Genomic DNA, 17,156 nt, shown 5'->3' on the forward strand with positions numbered 1-17,156 from the left:
TTTGTTGTAGGATGAGCTTGTATCCATCTTTTATTTAGTTCAAGAATTATGTGTGGGTTCATATACTCTGTTTAATACCTGACTAATTTGCCCCAGTTTGCTCTGGCTGCAAGACCATGAGAACTCTCTGTTGCTCCACAAGGAGGTAAAAACAAGAGAACAGCTTTTTGAGATGGAAAAACAACAGATTAACCAAAGAGAACATTCTCAGAGCAGGAAGAAAGTACCTGAGTGACAGGCATCTGTGTGTGCCTGAGTGTGCACACGTGCACACATAATTATTTGTGCTACATTTGGGGATATTTTCAAAAGCACTTTCACTGTGTGCTGTAGTGGGGTTTAGTGAAAGCTGTGGTGTCACTGAAGTTACAATTAACAGGAAGGATTTATAAGGCAACTGGCTCATGAGGTGAGTTTTCACTGATAGCATCACAGTGTGGGTGAGGTTCAAGGCATCTTTGGATTTTTTCTTGGTCCAAGCAGGGTCAGCTAGAGCAGGTTGCTCCAGACTTTATTCACCTGAAACTTAAATAACTGCAAGGATGGAAAGTCCACTAGGTACCTGGGCAACCTCCTCCACTGCTTGGAGCTATCTGTTGGTTTTCAGAAATATTCATTAATACCTTGTTAATAGGGTAGTGAGGATTTTCTAAGTCTCTTATGAATTTGGCCATTCCACTTACAGACCACTTTTAAATTTGAGGAAGTGTGGCATATTTTGCAAGAAGTAAAAGCCTTCTGCCTTTCTATGAACTTGGGGTTGAGATACAAAAGAAATGCAAGCATATCATGGCAGCAGAATGGCTGGAATTTGCACTGTCAGGATTAGTCTGCCCATGTTGATAAGGCCTTGTAGAATTACAAATGTCTGCTCAACTTTTCAAGAAATCTACAATGAAATTTCATATACAATAGCTGTCTTCAGAGAACTAATTTCAGCCCTGAGAGGCTGCATAGATGTAGACTTATAATCTGTATGCTCCTCTTCTTAGCCTTATTGAATTAAAGTCTAGTACACTTAGAAATGTAATAAAGGCACTCACTCATGTAAAAATATTGCCTTGGGATTTATGTATGTATTTCAGCACTTGTTGAATTAAGTGTATAACTCATTATTCTGGTTTTATAAGGCAGGAGAGTATCTGTCTAACTTATGCTATTTAATTTCTTCAGAAAAGTTGTAATATGGAAGAACAGTCTGTTGCTCTTTTAGGTACCAACCCTGATTTTCTTTGCAATCTCTTCTATACCACTGCCATGGCCTGGTAAGGACATCTAACAAAATCACTGCTGTCTTGTTAAGGTCCAGGTAGAGATTATAGGAGTAAGAACTCAAGATTTCACTCTTGCTTTCTCAAATGATGCTGCTCTTTTACCTATGTAAAGTCTAAATGCATTTGAAGCAGAAATATAGTTTTATACAATATGTTGCATTTTAAGAAAAATGTCATTATTTAGGTGTTAACTTATGGAAAATTCATGTATAGAAGAATTTTGTATTTACTGTCAATAGTTTGATATTTAATAATTTTGAACTCATTGAAGAGTGGTCTTGGATGTGTAATCTGTTGACACAGGAGCTTATCTTTGCAATCAGCTCCTAAACATACTTTAGACTCTGGAGGGTGCATGAAGGTTTTGTTTTCTTTGGTGACTATTTTTAAAGTAGCTGCATCATTTGTGTAAATGTTTATAAGTCTTTTCCCCAGAACCTTCTCACTGTCCTGACATTTCTGTACTATTAAATACTTCAGGAGAAGTGTTGGATGTCATTGCAATTATGTTATGGGTTTTTTAAAATTGTCTTTAAATGACATTAGATACTTACTCTATTTGTATTTTTACTTTAGACTAGGAATGATTTTTATTTTTTCCTCTGGAAATCATCGAAGTCTATTTTCTAGTGACTTCAGTTTGAAGTATCTCCTACCTGTTCTAGCAGCCTTTTTTTTTTGTGAGTGAAAGCTGCAGATTGTTTTTGTCTTGAGTGTCCTTTATTGTTGTAATATATTGGTTGTCTTTGCATTCATTCTTCAGTAGTTCAGTTTTGCAGAGTGCTCTGTTAAGACATGAAAGAGACACACTTAAAAATCTTTAGAAAAATTTCTCACAGCTGTGAAAAAACTGCAATTTGTTTCTTAATTCAGGTGTCAAAGCTGTCATTTTTTGTCTCCACAGTACTTGACTGAAATAGGACACTGCTGAGACAATTTTTTTTCCTGATAAGAGTTACTGCTTCTTCCAATGTTATTTGTCTGATCCAAATATCAGGGTCATTAATAAATAAAAATTTCAGATTTAAGCTGTTATAAAATTCTGGATTTATTTTACCAAATTCTTAGAGAAGGAAGTCAGGGCCAATTACAAATAGGGTTCCTAGAGAAATACATTGAACACTACAGATCTCTTAAGAGAGGAATCAAAATCATGCATTTTGTCTTCACTCTTCTAATAATCTTTGCAATATTTTCTATGTGTGCTTTTCCTGCTAAGTAATCCTAAATTCTGATATTTTTGCAAACTAAAGTATTTTTTTTTGTGTGGTTGGGGTTTTTCCCATTTTTTGAAGGTTAAATCTCAGTGTTCTGCAGTCATTCAGGTCTTGCTTCTACGATTCTTTTATTCTAGTTGCAAAGGCATAAATATCTTTTACTTTAACAACTTCTAATATTAAACAGTAAGGTAAATGAAATGCTTAAATTACAATTTTCCCCTCTGTGTTCCAAGATAATAGATGCATGAAATTGTTAAACTATAAAAATACTATAAAAAGAGTGTATTTTAGATGTATTATAAGATTGTATGAGAATATAGATACTTTTTTCTTTTTTCCTTTCATTCCAGTAGGCATGCAGATTCTCAAAGAAAAAAGTTGAAGTGTTGGCAAATGTAAAAGGAAGAGTATTTGCCAAACTGATTGTGGATGTATTGTACTTTGGCTGTTAGGTCCATACTTTTGACTTCTGAGATTTAAATAATGTAATGGCTATATTATCATTTTTCAAAATTCTTTTGAACAAATGCAATAAAATTACATCTCACTTTATTTTCATGAACTATGTGTATTCATATTATATACACCAGGGGATTCAACAGTGAATTCAGTAATCTACACCCTGGGAAATCATTCACTTGGGAAATGTGAATACTGAATATTTGTCTTGCCAGAGTCAAGATAAGCTCTGAATGTCCTGAAAATTATTACTTGCATCATATTCTGGACTTCTGTTGGTCATTCTTTTTACATGTGTTTCATTTCATTAATGTAATGTTTAAAATGTGAATTTGAATAGGATTTAAATTTACAAATTTTATTCTGGCTTTTGCTTTGATGTAAAATTAATTCATGGAAGTGTGTCAAGTTGCATTTTTGTATTTTCAGTAAGATTGATGTAAAAAGTTTGCAGACATTCTCTATGGCTGAAAGAATAACATTGTAAACTGCCTGGAAATTTGAAGATTAAACTGATTTGTTGCTTTTTTTTTTCCAGTGTGACATTTTATAAGCAAGTTGATGAAGATACATGAAAAGTTATTTAAAACTTCTGATGATATTTAGTGAGAGAATCAATTATGCCACACAAAGTATTACTTATTTAAAATAAATATACCGTTGGAAACACTAATAATTTTCAAACTGTCTTTAGGAAATGAGTACTTCTGAAGATCTCAATAATTAAGGAATCTCTGTGATTCTTGTGTGGCCTAACACTGTGTGTGGTGTCTGGTTAATGTGGTAACTGATTTCTGTGCCAGTAGGCATCACTAGATTTGGCAAACTCATCTTTTTGCTCTCACTGTGATCATCATTTTTCTTCCATCTGAAAGCATTGTTTGTCCAAGCATTTATCACTTGGAAAGAATAGTAATGGGCAAGTGTGAGAGTGTTTTTTAAAGGAAACCTGTGTTTGGAAAAAGCATATTTCCATATGGTAGAAAGGCAAGGTATTTTTTACTATAAATCCTCAGTATTGCATGAATTATTGATGCACTATTTCTTGGATATAATAAATGTTAGAGCATTTATTGTTCTAAAAGACCAGAAAACTGTTCATCTTTTTCTAAATATGTTAAAGGAAGATGCCTTTAGAAGTTCACACTTTTGTGCAGGAGTTTTATGTTAAAACTAAACTCTGAAAGGACAGTTTTGTGAATTTTGAACACTTTTGCTGGCAGCATAGAGTTTTCAGTGAATATTCCTGAAGACTTTTAGAAGATGACTGTGGACTATTAGTGTTATTTGTAAAAAAAAAAAAAAAAAAATCTTTCATGTTTTATTCACTCAGATTTAATGGTTTATTGTTAAATAAAGCTATTTTTATTTTCAGATTACCCCAGATGTGGCTTGTGGAAATGCCAGTTCCAATACTTCTGCTGGAGGCCGGCTTATCTCCTTTGAAGTTCCACAGAATACATCAATAAAGTGAGAATATTCTTATATGTGATGAAGTACAAAAGCACTTTTATTTTCATTTGACTGGATATTTTAGACAACAGTTTTTGAGACAGGCAAATTTGTCAAATGACTAAAAGACTATGAGAGAATTCATGCAGACTTCAAGCATGTAGCAGAGCCATGACAGCTCTTTCCTTGGCATAATTTCTCCAACATATTTAATGTTTTAGAAGATGTAAGCATGTAAGCTGTCTCTGGGCTATCATAATACATTAGAAATTAGGGCAGGTGTGTTGAAGATGTCAGTTTGAAGAAGATATGACATTTCCTTTCTACTTTGTACAGTGAACAATTTTCCTCCTTTAATCTCATGATGAACTTGCTGAGAGAAAGTGTTATTGTTGACTAAGTGCCTGTATATTGTGCATTTTTATTTGATTTCTGGGTTATTGCTTTGGGTGTCATCATCAGTTGTAAAGTCTTTGTGTATGTCCTAAAAACAACGTTTCTCAAAAAATTTGAACTTATTCTGTTACTCACTTTTCAAAATCATGCTTTTTGGATCAAATATTGTTTCGTTACATTTAATTAACAGAACCTGACTTCCTAGAAAGATCTGATTCTGTCAGCTGAAGCATTTTCTTATTGGAAATTTTCTTTAAAAAAAAAAAAAAAATCTGCCAACGTAGTTCTCTGGCTCACAGCTTTGCTGCAATTTTAGACTTACATTTTCCCAAAATAGCCTGCTTTTCTCATACTGTCATCTTATCTTTCAGAATCCCATGTTTCTGTTAAAAAAGGCCATGCTCACAGGAAAAAAATCAAGTGATGCAAGCAGACAGGCTGCAGAGAGTTTGGAGCAGTAACTGTTAAACGTGGGGCCATCCCACCCTTCCCACGGGGTTTGAATTGTGCTCATTCATGAGCCTGAAGCCCAAGTCAGGCAGATCTGGGACTGTGGATGTCCTGGCTGGCTGGAATCTGAAAGCAAACAAGTGGCTTTTCTTGGAATCAGGAAAAAGCTGGCAATTGTGGACCCTGAAGTTCTATTTAAGAGCCTTGATGGAGAAACCCTGTTTTAGAGGAGGTTGCAGAGTACACAGCCAGTTTTGATCATTTTTACACCTTATATTCAATAGAGTTTTATACCTGTGCAGATTAATGCAAGTCAAGATAGATTTTTATTTAATTTCATTTACTATCTTAAGTGCCCAAGTAACTTGCCTGATTCAATGGATATCTGTGAAAGGAAAATAATTTCAATTTAATAAGTTGACTTTGTTTTGATTGTCGTATGAGACTAAACTGTGAAACTAGTTGTTATCCTGTTCTAAAAGTGAGACAGTTTTTGGAGTAGAAATTGGGGTTGCTCTTAAACACAGTGCAAATACTGTAAAAAATTTGCTTCTTATGATGCCTAGTTGCAACCTTTTTTCAACTTCTGTCACGCAGGATTGCAAAACTTTGTTTCTCTTGTTTTGAAATCAAGTAGCAAATGACCAGGGATAAACTGCCTTGTGTTTTTAGCAGGATTGAAACAATTTCAGTACAGGAAATTGTGGATTTAGAGGTTTGTTTTCAGCAGGATAGAATTATCAGTATTTAGCTGTTGGATGCAGAAGTGTTTGTGTTTTTGGAGGATTGTTCAAACTCATTTGGGATTCCTTCATAGGAAATTAATGCAAATACTTGGGACCTTACCAGAAATATGACAGATTTTTATTGTTTCTTTATGGAGGTGAGTAGGAAAAAAAGTGCCCTGTGAGTAAAAGGCTGGCATAATGTGGCTCCCTAATGGAGCTGACAGTGTGGATGCAGTAGTAGACTTTATATCCAATCTGTCAATATTCAGGAGGGCACCATGGGCTCCGTGACCTTGGGAGCATTACATGACTCATTTGATTTACAGGAATAAACTGTCCTGAATCTTTGATCTGCTGTGCCAAACAAATGAGGATTTCTACCAGGATCTGTCTCTCAGTATTGAGTGAACATTGAATGTTCTTCAGTAAACAAAAGGGATGGAGGTACTTCAGGGGCAGCAAATGATGGCACTGTAGGATGGAGGCAATACTTAAAAAACCATAAATACAAAGACTGTATAAGGATTATTTATGAGGATATACTTTACTGTGATGTGATGTTTATCTAAAACTCCTCTTGGACATTAAGATGGTGACCTTCAAGTATTGGAAATTGGGATTCTGTATGATTTAGTCTGCTGTTATATAAACCATTATGTAAACCTTACAATTGAAGGAATTTTAAGTTTTGCAGACATGCTGAAAACATTCAGGATTTTTCCAAATTCCATACTTGCTAGATTTAAATTTCCCACCTTTGTTAAGGTTCAGTTTTTCAGTGATGTACTTCCTAACTACACTGATTTCCCTCAGTGCAAATATTCTCACAATTTCTTTTCTCAGAATAAGGCAAGATGCTACTGCTTCTCTCATCCTGCTATGGAAGGTCACAAGCACTGGATTTAAACAGTGTTCACTTATTGATGGCAGAAGTGTCACTCTTCTCCAGGCACTGGGTGGACTTGTGCTTTCTGAAGAAATGCTTGCATTAGGAAACAATTACTTTATTGGTGAGTAATGTTCTTTCTGTCCACCACCTCTAGGTGACAGTTGATGGTTTACTCAGCATTTAGAGGAACAAAGGACTAATTCCTTTAAGTGCTGAAAGATCCTGATGGGGTAATGGAAAGGTGTTTCAGACACTGATTGATTCAAACTGGACAAGAACACACTAAATTCTTACACAGTGTAAGATCTACATGGTCATTTTTGTCTGATAGCTTGAGATGATGCAAGTTATTTTATATGTTCTCTTTTAATAAACTTTTTGCAAATGCTGGAGTATATAATTAAATGCTTGAAGTATTTCTTTGTCAGGTATTGTGTCATGGGATGCTTTGTGAAGAAGCTTAAGTCTGTAGACAAGAAAATTGAAAAAAATATATTACAGGATCAGAATTCCCATTATGTTTTAACAGTATTTAATTGCCCTACTTTTTTTATCTTCTAGTGTTGTCTCTATGAATATGGAATCTTAGAAATATACTATTTATTTCACTTGGAAATTAAATGTTAAGCATCTTTGTGGTAGGAGTATAATGAAAATAGCCTGATATATCATTTTTAAGGGTATGGGAAAAAACACAGATTTAATGCTATATTTATGCATAGACACAATAGACTTAATTAAATTGAGATTTCTGGGCAGATGTTGTATTATAACCATGACATGAAACCAAAGTTATTGTAATAATAGCATTTATTGTTATCTGCTTGAAATGCTGTATATTTTTAAAGGAACTATAAGCTGCCACAATCGTTATTTGGAAACTTACCATGTTAATAAATGTAAAGTTAAGAATATTCTGATATAGAAACACTGGGAAAAATTCCAAATGTGTAGCTAATACAGAAAATCCCCAAATACAGGAGCAGTATCTCGTTCTCTCCTTTTTCAGCTATTACTTTCCAAAGACACTGCTCGAAGGTTGTTAGTAGAATAATTTAATTCTTATCATCAGTGGTTTCTTTTAGTGATGTTTATTTCCTTCAAATAATTTTCCACTTTCTTTCTTTTAATATTATTATTCCTTCTAAGATACTTAGTTTTAGGCTCTTTTTTTCCTTTTAATCTTGTTTTGCATTTAATTTGTCAGAGTTAAAGGCATGCTCTCATGTCTCTGAAATAAATTTTTGCATTTGCTTTTTGGTAGTTAATGTATGATAAAAGTGTCCTGAAGACAGGATAATTGTTAGCTTTTATGAAATGGTGAAAATGCCTAAAGGCACAGCTTGGTCTCAGCTCCTAAGCAGAGGGCCTGAGTTGCTCAATGAAGGCTCCACTTTACTGTACAAGCCATATAATACAGATCATTAACTTAGATAACTGAAATATGTATTGTGTTACCCTTTCATAGTTTGTCTTGTCCTACTCATCTCTACAGCTGAATTTCTGTCCCTGGGATTCTTTGAATTTTTTATTGTGTGCTGAGTAACATGAGGTGAAAATGGGCCTTTTCCTAGATGAATATAACATGAGGTTGAATTCATAAAAATTGTTTATTTCGAGTATACTGAGACTTCTTGCTTTATTTCCATGTGGTTTTTGATACTTTCTTTGGTCTTTCTTTTCAATTTCCTGATATTGAAATTCTTTGTAAAATTTTCCAGCTGCTGAAACTAAGGCATGATTTTTTTTAGTTTAAGAAAGAGCCTCTGAATTTTCTTCTCAGTTGTACGGAAATATTCTGTTTACTTCCCATCAACAGTTTTTGTCCAATGAAGTATAAGTCTTGGGTGTAAAACTTAAAAAGAAACTCAGTTATTTGGTGTGAAAATTAATTTTATCATCACTCAACTGAAATCCATAATTCTGCCAAGGCTTATAGAAAAATAACTTGATCTTTACTTCAGATTTGATCCAGATGTGTGGAAGAGGTCTGTCAATTTGGCATGTGTCACAAGTTTTTTAATAATTTAGCTTTCAATAAGTCACTTCAATAAAGTTTTTCTTATAGACAAATTTACATGTTTCTTGATAGACATGAAAAAGTACAATAACTTAAAGTGGGTGATTTTATATGAAAAAACCAATAATGTTGCCAGTGCTTTTATTGATGATATTTAAGATAGAATGATATGAGAATGCTGTTGGCTTCTTTAAGCAGTCATACAGTAAGACTGAGGACCATGTCAGTCGATATATTTACTTTATATAATTTCCTCCTCCTTCCCCCATGCTTTTTCTGTTTATTCAAATGTGATTTTAAAGGTCTCTTCTAATTGGTGAATTTTGTACAAGGGCATTTTTTTAACCTTGTAAAAACTTTTTAATTAGAAGCGTAAAAGAAAAATTAGGAATATCGGAGTGGGCTTTTTTTTGTTTGACTTTTTTTGTGTATGCCTCTTTTTGATCTGCATCCTTTTTGAGTCATTTCTCACCGTGTTCCTTCCAAGTTTAGTTACTCAGCAAGGTACTTTAATTTCCTCTTGCAAATCTTTCTGAATAAGTTATTTATGTAAAAGATAAAACATTTGGGGAAATATTATTTGTTTTGCGTTACCTTGTGGTGACACAAGTTTAAAGTTGTTTACACAAGATTGAAAAGACTCAGAAGTCAGCAGTAATGTGCTGATTTGCTGATCATGTGGTTCAGGGCACAGTGTCTAGAAGTTGGGAAGAATGCTGTTTCTGAGACCTAAAAATAGACCCTGTCAGCACAGAGCTGTTCACCCCAGAGACAGTACCTGCACTGTGTGAGAATGAAGGGGAGAGTGGAGCACAGCTCACCCAAAAAGAGCACTCTGTTCTGTGATGGGATTTATAAAATGGCTGCTGCATCTGCAGACAGTCTCTTGAGTGCAGGGACAGTGATGGTGCTGTGCTCATGCAGCACGATTATGTGGTTCAATTACAGCATTTACCCAGCTGTGGCCAGCAGAAGACTGGATGAGACATTCTGTAACATGTTCCTTCCATGCTTTGCTCAGAGGATTTTTAGAGTTTCTCTGTAGGATTTGCTACTACACTTGTGCCAGTCTTCTAAAATAATTTATGTTTTATTAGAGAGTGTGTACCTATTAGCCAGTGGGAAGAAACCCCAGTATGGTTGAGGCTTTAAAGTGAGCTGTGTGGTTTAGGAATAGGATGGAGCATGTGGCCCATGCCAAGGTGCTGGTGGCTTTCAATGCCAGGTATCTGCTAGACAGATGTGCTTGGCCTGTAGGATAAGCCAGGTGAGCTGTTCCTCTCTGCCCGTGGATTGCAGCAAAAATGTGTCTTTTGAAACCAAGATTTAAAAAAGGTGTTTCATCAAGGGAATTTCTGAACAGGAAATGTTTTTGGTATCTATTCTGTGGAGTGCTAATATTGGCCAAAGAGATAGTGAGAAACTGAAGGAGGAGGGATTTAATAGTGCCTTTAAATAAGAGATGGAAATTAAGGGTTCAGCATTAAAAAACATTATTGTAGTAAAAGGCAGGCTTTCCATCAATTAGACTTATAGATTTGTACTCTGTCTCAGTGTTCTTTGAAGTTAAAGAGTGATTCCTGCATAAACTATTTATGATATTTATAAAATCAAAAATCTTATCAATATTGGTTTTATTTCTGGATGTTCATATATTGCTGCTAGAAGTTAGGGTACTAGAACATTTGAAAATGAGTTAACAGCAAACTTTACATTGTTAGAGTCACATACTTATTCTTCATTGCAATATATCTCGAAAAATTGAAATCAGATGAAATGCATTTTATAAGTCTGAGAAGTGAGATAAGAGTTCCCTGATGCACCGTCAGCTGGTGAAGGAATCTTTCAGAAGTTCTCATGAATTCTAATAGGTACAGCTAAGGATCTCTGGGGTGAGTTGAAAATGCTGCTTGCTATGTGTTTTGGGGGAAATCTAATCTACCCAGCCTTGTGCACTTCTCTCTTACAGGGAATAATATACTGGATTCTGGAATGTGTATATATTTTTCTATACAATACTGCTGCAAATGCAGAAGATTTACTGAATTGATTAAATAATAGCTGTCTTGAGAAAAAATGCTGCATTAACATTTTTCTTAAAAAAATAAAAAAGGCCTTTAAAGGGCATTGAAGGACATTCTCAGTTTGTATGGCATCTCCCACAAAAATAATTTATGATTTGTTGCATGCATCTCTTTTATCCAAGCATGCAATCACGCTCTGACTGAGAACTGGAACGTTAATTTTGAGAACACGGGTTGCTGTCAAAATACTGAAAAAACCAAACCCAATGCAGAATAAAAGTATTAAAATATTTCTTTTTTTAATGCTCACATTTTAGAAGTTTGACAGTGATTATACACCATCTGCTTCTGCACGAATCAGGTAATTCACCCTGGTGCTAAATTAATATATGTGTTTACTAAGGCAACAGTTCTGTGCTTCAGGGGTATCCAAAGGTACACCAGTGGCTGGCAGACTTGCAGTCAGGCAGGTCTAATTTCACACAGTTTCCAGTCTGCTTGGAAAACTGGTACATGTACACCTGTGTGGCTGTACAGATAGCAGATCATATTTAACAGTCCAGTTAACAGCTAGGACACAAAACAACCATAGCTTCTTTTTAATGAATTTGGAAATTGAGTAATAATTGATGGAATCATAGAATATGCTGAGTTGGAAGGGACCCATCAGGATCACCCAACTCCTGGCCCTGCACAGGCACCCCAAGAACCCCACCCTGTGTCTGAGAACGTTGTCCAAACACTTTTTGAACTCTCTCAGCCTTGGTGCTATGAGCAGTGCCCTGGGGAGCCTGTCCCGTGCTCAAACACCCTCTGGATGATAAATCTTTTCCTGATATCCAACCTGAACCTCCCTGACACAGCTTCATACCATTTTCCTTTTCATGCCAATACAAAACTGCATATTATATGATTATTGTATGATTATTACTTAGCTTTAAGGAGTGTTTATTTGGAGGTTTTGGGCATAATGCAGAAGATGGAGCTGGCAGTACTGACTCTGTGTGCATGCAACCTATTTCCTTTCTTTCTCATAATGACATAAAAAAATGAAATTATGTGTTCAGGTCTTTATCATGGCTGTTAGGATATTATTTCTGTTGAAAAAAAGATCTTCTTATCAGCTTTCATGATAAAATGTTAGAAAAATTGCTTTTCTGCCCCGGTGTGCCCAGAGCTGAAGCAGTAATGATGGGAACACTTTCAGAAAAATAGTAAACCAAACAGTTGGGCATTTGTATGCTGCCTCCATTTCCCCATAGGTAATATGATAGAAAATGTGCATAGAATTGTAAAAAAATGCTTGTAAATAGCTTAAAATTACTTACTTTTAGACTTTGTGCTTTTTTTAGCAGTTCCACAGTGCTGCTTAAGCAGCTGCTTAAAAGGAAAGATGCTGCTTAAAAAGCAGCTTTCATGAGATACTGCTACATTAGTTTTTTCAACTTATTGTCTGCTTATAAAATCAAAGGAAGACATTTATAAGGAAAACTGCTATTTCTCAGATAAGACTTTCCAGATAATAAGGTAGAAAGTTTAACATTTAATATGAATTACTATTTTTATCTGAACAGAAAATAAATCCTGAAGCACAACGTTTAAATTATAATTCTTATTTTCATCACAGCAGACAAAAACTGACGTAGATTTGTCAGTTGACATTACTTGGCATGTTGTCTGGTTTTCTCCAAGATGCCCAGCCTTTTAGATAAATACAATATAATTAGCTGCTTTAAACTATAATTATCAAGAATTTAAAAAATATTTCCTTAAATAAAATTGGTAGCTGTACAAACGCACTTGAAAATAGGTGTTCTAGCATCTTTGTGGTGAGATGAAGAATACTGATGCCATTCAAATGCCAACACCTCTAAGGCAGCTTGCTTGAATTCCATGAAACTTCTTGATATTTGGCTTAAAAAGGAAAATTAATGCATGGCTTCTGAAGCACAAGATATCTGCTGCTTTTTAATAAGTGTGGGAGCCATATGGTTCTGTGTCAGGAAGGGTAATATTTTCCAATCCAAAATGCTGTCCTTCCTTTCAAATGCAACAAAGTATTTTATTTTCTAACTCTGCCCTGAGCAGTTATTTACTCGTCTGTTGTTCTTTGCTTATTCAATGAGTCCCCCTGCAAGACCTCATTATGCATTAATGAGTAGTCACCACCAATACTAGTGCAGCTATATTGAATAGGCAAAATGAAACAGTGTAAAAAATACTATCTGGAAAAAAAATAATACAGAGAGATATTTTGAGACAAGTTGATCTTCTCTAACTCTTTTTGTCTGGCAATAGGATTTCAGATTAGGAGCAAATCCTAGCTGAGGCTTTGAGATATTGTGTTTTGTGTTGTTACAGATCTCTAAAGCTTGCACACATTTGTCTAAAGAAAGCAGTTTACTGCAACTCAAAATTGCTTTCACTTAAGCAAAAAATTAAATAGGACAATTTTATTTCATAATAGTAGATGTGTGAATTGAATTCACTGAAATCCATGTAATTGAGTTGCCGTAACTTTAACAAGTTGCCATGTGTCAGCTGAGCATGTGTGTGAGCTCCCAGTCCATGGCATATTGTAGTCATTCGACTCAACCCCTTTCACTCTGGGCCAAATGAAATCTCTGTGCCCTGCACACAGCCCTGTGGTTGGGGTGTTCAGCCGTGCTGGTGCCCAGCTGACGTGCAGAATCTCTGTCCGAGTGCGTGACCGTTCCGCTCCTCTGTGCAAGCGGCTTCACTGGGGGCAGTTGGTGACAACTGCTCCACTTAGAGGGGCTCTCACTTGAAAGTGTGTAATTTGCCTGGAAGGGCCCTATTGTCTGCAGATTTGAGCATTGTGCTCGACTGAACATTTCCCTGGGGTTCTGGGCACAAGAGCTAACCTTGCAGAAAATGGCCTTTTGGTAAACAATAGCAGCAGCAGCAAAGTGCGAACAGCAAGAAAAGCGCAGTGAGGTGTTAATTTCAATGATTTCTTTTTAAAAATGGCCTTGTAAGGCAAAGAAATGAAGCATTCAGCTGAAATCCAAACCATTCTGAAGAATGCTGTTGGCCTATATAAGAAAGGGTATTTTTATAAGTATGATAAAATAAATATCCTGTATCTCGTCTCACATGTAAGTAGGTGTAAACATCAGAGGAGTTACTATTTTCATACATAATATTATGCTTTAAATTATCATTTAAATAATTTTTACTTTTTAGAGTAATCTTTAATTAATCAGTAAATTATTCAAAATTAATTTTTATTCACTACTATTTCTAGCAAATAACAATGGGAAATTATTTTTCTAGCTTTTGGAGGTTCATCTACTCCAATTTGTAATGTTTGGTGAAACACCTTTTGTTTGTTTCTTTAAGATTCCTCTTTCTTCAAATAGGACTTCTGTGACCAATTCACAATCAAGATATTTATTTTAAGTTCATCACATGGTTGTTTGCGTGATAAGATCTTGGACAGACTGTTTAACCTGATCTGTGGAATACAGATATCATTGCATTAGTCGTAGTATGTGCAGTGTACCTCTGTGAGAGACATTTTAATAATGCTTGTAAAATGCTTTGAGATCTTCAGCTAGTAGTGCAGCACACTGTAATGTGTATTTAAAAGTAGGGTAGCCACTCACAGAGCCTCTCAGTTCAACCAGTCACTACTGATATATCCTAGCCAACCTTGCCATCCCATCTTCTGCAGCTCCTCTTAGTGCAGCCCCAGCTATGCCACTTGTATTCCACCACACTTACCTGCATTTGCAAACTATGGAATCAAAAGATTCTAATGGTCTCCATTTCAGCCCAAAATAGTTCTCTGCCAGCTTGGCAACTTGGCTGAAATGCTGACAAATAAAGATATATTGGGAAATTGTGATGCATGAAATCTTTTAGAAGAAAGTCTTGTCACCCTTGTCTGGGCTTTTGCCATTACTTTGGACCATGAGCAGAGTCCTTGAAGCTGTAGGAGAAGGTCACATGTTAAGCTGTTGCCACAGCTCCTTAATAAGGTGAATGCAAGTGGCTTTGCAAGAATAAGGGTTCTCCTGCTAGCTGACTGTTCCATAATTCTGTCTTGAGGCTTGGCCCAGTCAAGCTATAAAGTCGGATAATTGTTTAAGTAACAGTGAAATTCAGAAATTGACATTTGTTATAGAGGAGATGTAGTGGAATGTGGGACTTTGCTATGCTAAGTGAATTCAACTGGTTTGCTCAGTTCATAAATATATTTTTACTACCAGTCCTGCAAAACTGGCCTCCAGCATGAAAGGCAAGCTGTGTGCTGTTTCTTCCCAAAGTTTTGGTGATAATTTTCTGACACCCAAATTTTGCTTTCTCTTACAGCAGTATAACACTATACTTGTCAATCTGTGGTGTTGTTACTGAGGATGTAACTTGAGCAGCAACACTCTTACCTTTCAGTGGTTATACCTGAAAAGAAAGTGTATGCTTGATTTTAGGAGCTCAGACTATTTTCATTGTTAGTAGCAAAGGGAGAAAGCATATCCATCTAAAAACTGACTAAGACTATGAATGCAATTTGGAGAAGACAGTGAATGTGATGAGAAGCTTTTCAGTCACTCCCAGGAAAAATTCTTTAAATTGTTGTTTCATGTGAGTTTGTGAAAAAAAAAAAAAAGAGATTTGAGACAGTTCTTGAACTGATTCTCATTAGAATAGATACACTTTCAAAATATACTTTCAAAAGCAGTATCTGACCAAGGCTTCTGCAAATAAAGCACAGTAAGCACGTTGATCTGTATAGAATTTTGGAGAGTTGTGTCACCTATAAATAGTGCTATTTGTGGACAAAATAGCAAGTTTGCTATTGCAGCTGTATTTTTGTGTCCCCAGATGCTGTGTTGCCTAGCAGCATAGTTAGAGAGTGATCTCAGATCACAGATCTGTACGGTGCTGATGTCACTGATGTACTGCATCAAAGATTGCAAATGGCACTGATTACCTGCTTCTCACTTCTCATTTTCTTATGTGTGATAATCATCCTGAGGCAGCCCAGGAAAGGATTCCTGACCCATTTTTCATATTCTGTAGAACAGGATTGGTGTCAGGGTCCTGAGGGAATTGCTAGGCCTTAATGACCCTGAGTATTAGTGTCCTGGAAAGGGAGGTGAATGTTTGTCCATTTGTAAATCAAAAGCAGGCCTCTACTACTTCAACATGTAAAGATAAATTTTCAGAATTATGTGAATCAAGAGAACATCTTGTTATGCCTTTTCATTTCTTAGGCCTCTAAAATGAGTTGAATATGACTTGTATAAACAAGAGAAGGATTGAGCTTGCTTAGATTTGCTAGATGGAAAACTATTTGAGATTCTGATATGCAGTGACATAACAGAGGAAAATTGGTCCATATAGTTAATTTTCAGCTTCATGCTTGGATCCAAATAGGCACTGAAGCATGGTGGTGATTAGAATAGACCTCTGTTTTCATAGTAATTTTCATGGTATTGAATTTTTGCTGTATCTCGTGATACATGGACATGAAATACTCTTTGAATAAAATTTGGATATCAAACATTTTAGGAGGAAGAACTAAAATTCAGGTATTCCTTTTTTTTAACCTTTTTTAAAAATTTTTTTGATAAATTCTGATGGCTACTGTAGTAAAAATACAGTTCTCTTTCTTTCCTAGCTTCCTTTCCTTGAAGTATTCTTATGTCTGCAAAGTTCAATGGCTGTAAAAGAAGAGATTGAGCATTTGACCACCCTTGTTTAGCTTGCTGGATAATATTTTCTCTTGTGGTGGGAGACATGGTCAAACAGAAAATTCCTCTGTACTCTTTTGCACTTCAGGTTAATTCCATGACTTTCCATAATCTGTGCATGAACTATCACATATGCTTACAAAGCTTCTATCCTGGACCAGTAAGGTTTATAAAAGATGCTCAGTATGCTCTGATACAGCAGAGGTTTGTTTAGAAGCTGAAATCTGATCTGGAGGTATCATAGCTCCACTGTGTTACTGCATGACAAGAACTGAAGATACTGTGCAGGCACATCAGGTACTGCTGCTTTGATCCTGAAGGAAAGACACGAGCTGTTTATCTTCCATTTAACTATATTTCAGTTACCCATTTTCCAAATAATGAATAGCTGACTGTATTGTACATGGGGAATGGAGTAAAGAATTTACATCACCTTATTCTGGGGTCCTCTTTCATTTTTCTACCATTTTGACTTACCAATGCCCTTGGTGCCAGGGCTGCTTACTGTGCAGGGGAGCTGTAGG

The 17,156-nt window shown here is 35.6% G+C and overlaps 1 protein-coding gene across 1 annotated transcript in view; it reads left to right on the plus strand.

Moving 5' to 3' along the window:
* The window catches only part of DNER (delta/notch like EGF repeat containing), a 112,946-nt gene that overhangs the window by 54,293 nt on the left and 41,497 nt on the right, over positions 1 to 17,156 (plus strand). The window contains exons 3-4 of the mRNA XM_079315604.1: positions 4,329 to 4,423; positions 6,823 to 6,989. Coding sequence (XP_079171730.1) covers positions 4,329 to 4,423; positions 6,823 to 6,989 — 262 coding nt within the window. The remainder of the gene's footprint in view (positions 1 to 4,328; positions 4,424 to 6,822; positions 6,990 to 17,156) is intronic.

Source organism: Erithacus rubecula (genome assembly GCF_903797595.1).
Source record: "Erithacus rubecula genome assembly, chromosome: 11".
NCBI classification, from domain to species: domain Eukaryota; kingdom Metazoa; phylum Chordata; class Aves; order Passeriformes; family Muscicapidae; genus Erithacus; species Erithacus rubecula.